We start from the raw sequence: 3,290 nt of genomic DNA, 5'->3' as shown, positions 1-3,290 counted from the left end.
TTTGAGTATTTGATGAGTTGTTTTAAGTACTTTACATGTTAAGAGCCATTCCTGGGGCGCCTGGGTGGCTCAGTCGGTTAAGCGACTGCCTTCGGCTCAGGTCATGATCTCGGATTCCCGGGATCGAGTCCCGCATCGGGCTCCCTGCTCAGCAGGGAGTCTGCTTCTCCCTCTGACCCAACCCCCTCTCATGCTGTCTCTCTCTCTCATTCTCTCTCTCAAATAAATAAATAAAATCTTTAAAAAAAAAAAAAACACCATTCCTGTCAGGAATGTTTTGAGTTATGTAGAGTAATATTTCAAGGTGGTTTTATTGCAGTGAGGATTGTGTTTTGTCGGCAATATTCCTGATGTAAAATAATTTCACTCTGACAAACATGTGTTCTTTATGTACACTGCAGTTGTGAAAGTTGGCCCACTAGCATCATTCTCTCTCTGCCTGGTTATGTGTGTGATGAGACTGATGTGGCAGGATGCTGTTCTGTTTTTAAAAATAAACTTCCAATTAAATTTTGGATAATTCTGCTCCAGGGTGGTCAGTTCTATTTGATAAAACCACTATCATTCAGATGTATTATGATGTAAAATTCTCGAGTTGTTCAAGGAAGTATTTACATCAGGTTCTAAGGAGGCAATCCCCATAAATTCTCTTTATATGAGCAAAACGCACAAGGGTGGCACCACAACACGTGTTCCTGTAACACAAATTACAGCAAGTAATGTAGTCAGATCTTCGCCTAAAAAGCCTGTAGGTAGATGGGCTGTTGCACAGGCAGCTGGGACCCTTTGAGGGGAAAAGAGCACCTGTATCCAGGCCATGTCCATAAGTAAGGACAAGTAAGATACAATGACATGAAGGTACTTAGAATAAAATAGCAGCCAGTACCAAAGAGAATAGGATTCCCTGTGGACATAGGACTAACCAGTGTTTATAATGAAAAGATGATCTTTCTTCACAGTGTTCCCTAACTTTAAATGAAGTTGGCTGGGAGCAGGGTCAGTGAGGGGAGGGGGTTGGATTTTTAAATAATCTAGATTTCTCTAGGCAGACCTTTCCTTTGACTTCACTGTGATGTTACAAAGAAAAATAATCTACAGTAACGTCTGCTTATGTTTACCAAGACTCTCTTGTCCTCCCCAAGAACAGTGTGTGTAATGAAGCTTGTAACAATCTCTGGGCTTAAAACAAGCTTTGGTGCCAATCTGATGTTTATTAACTAGCTTATACATCAAGTAGAGGAAGAAAATAGAAATGACCTTTCTAATCTGAAATTACAAATGTGAAAGTAGGGAATACTTATCCAAAAATACATAATAAGCCTCACACAATATTGTGAGGGATCATTTTAAATGTTATCTTCAGACTCTTAAATTTGGAACACAGTACTCAAACAGTAGTTCTCTCAACCCTGACCTAACTCCTTCAGAAAATAAAAAGCACCACTGACATTTTACTTTGTATATATTTAAGGTTTCTCAAAAACATATGTACATAAATGTAAATATAAGCATACCAGCAAGGAAGTGGGTTTAGAAGACATAAATATGTGGCAGGGATTGCGAAGAACATGATTCTGTCCTAGAAAGGGAACTACACTTGATCAGGTATCAGCTACGACTTCATCAAAATATACCTCGACTGCAAACTCTGGACGGTAAATTTTCCATGTTTTTTGTTTATGGGGATTATCCAATTCATTTCTTGGAAGATAAAGCCTAGAAAAGAAGAAACATCGTTTCAAGCACAGAAGGTCAACCACGGTTGGTCTCAGCCCCTTCTCCTGCATCTCCGTTAGCTTCCCAGGAGCCAAGTCCCCCCCGGCCCCCAATCCCACCTTGACTAGCGAACAAAATCTTAATCATCAGTAACAACATGTCACTGATTCTTCTCACATTGCCTTTTATGGAATTAGTGACATTTGTCTTGAATAAAGCAAATTGCCATATGAAATCAGACTGGATGTGTATTAAAACCAAGTACTAAAATACCGAGTGTCTCTTAGAACATTGGCATATTTGGCTAATTAACCACCTTATAACAAAACTGCTGTACCTAGTAGTAGGGAAACCTAGTAACCTATAAAAGTGAGGAGAAAAGTGATCTAATGTGTTGCCTCTCCAACATGATCATGGTGTTGTAAAGGAAAAATGGTGCCCCTTAGCAAGAACTACCCCGGAGCAGTAGCACCAAATGAAGTTCTACCCAGCTGTCTCCTGAGGGACTTTCTTCATGTTATGAGTCAAAGTTTGTTTACACCCAGGGAAAAACTGGGAAAAATTTTCCATCAAACCCAAAGTTCACTCCATTAAATATGTGTATTAGAAGTATGTAGAACAGATGTTCCATTTACTGTTGCCTTACTGGACTTGAGGTATGATGAGATGTTCAGATTTGAAGAAAAGGCTAGGATTATATGTAATGAGAACTGTCAGTTCATGCCATGTACAATCATAACTACTTCAAAACTTTTAAAAATATTTTTCCCTTTTTGTATTGGATGATGGATGGTATGATGATATCAATACATCTCAGATTCTCAGCACTGAACAAATACTCCTTAAAGTACTAGAGAACTAGAATTCTAGAGAACTTCTAGACTCAGGAATGAATTTCCAGATAGGGAAGAAGTTTCCTTGGAATAGTAATCTTCAGTTAATTACTTTTTTAAAAAAAGTTTTTGCAATTTGGTCACTAGAAAATCAATGTAAAAAAAATAAATGGGAGACAATGATTTTTTTTAAAGCTGTCTTCATTGATGCTTACTGTGTCTTATAACTTCTGCCCTAGATCTAAGTATGTCAGTCACCTTTAAGCTAGCTGAAGCCTTCCTTGAGGATGCCTTCCTTTTTGGCATAGAATTTGGTGGGTGGTTGGTCATCAGTAGATTAACACATATGGAGGACTTGCCATAGGGTAACTGAGCAGACTCACGCTAAACTTGCATGGGAGGGATTTATTACCACACTCAAGATCTGATTAGAATATGTTTCAACTTATGTGACATAGTCCTATGGCATGAACTTTGAGGATAATGCCACAGTGGTTCTCAAGAATAGCCCTATATTTTACATAACCAGATTAAGAGGTGGAAGGCAATGAAGAATGGGAGACTTGAGGATTTCTTGGTTTCTATAAATTGAGGTTAGGAGTCCCTTTCTGCCTTACACAGACCTTGGAGATTAAACTGTTTCTACTGGATTATATCAGAGCCATACCTGTTATTTTGTATAAAAGATGTATGGAACCAAAAGAAAAATGGGCAGTTGTCATAGTATTTAGGAAGATCCTA

At 38.4% G+C, this 3,290-nt stretch overlaps 1 protein-coding gene across 1 annotated transcript in view; it reads right to left on the bottom strand.

Annotated features, from left to right (window-relative positions):
- Positions 1 to 1,538: 1,538 nt before the first annotated feature.
- The window catches only part of LOC113920286 (phosphatidylinositol 3,4,5-trisphosphate 3-phosphatase TPTE2-like), a 141,832-nt gene continuing 140,080 nt past the window's right edge, over positions 1,539 to 3,290 (bottom strand). Inside the window, exons 23-24 of the mRNA XM_035726869.1 lie at positions 3,217 to 3,287; positions 1,539 to 1,716 (exon numbers count right to left, since the gene is read on the bottom strand). Coding sequence (XP_035582762.1) covers positions 1,602 to 1,716; positions 3,217 to 3,287 — 186 coding nt within the window. The 3' untranslated portion in view covers positions 1,539 to 1,601. The remainder of the gene's footprint in view (positions 1,717 to 3,216; positions 3,288 to 3,290) is intronic.

The sequence above is a fragment of the Zalophus californianus genome, chromosome 3 (genome assembly GCF_009762305.2).
Source record: "Zalophus californianus isolate mZalCal1 chromosome 3, mZalCal1.pri.v2, whole genome shotgun sequence".
NCBI lineage: Eukaryota > Metazoa > Chordata > Mammalia > Carnivora > Otariidae > Zalophus > Zalophus californianus.
Note: the sequence above shows the minus strand (reverse complement) of the source record. Positions and strands in the feature narration are given on the sequence as shown.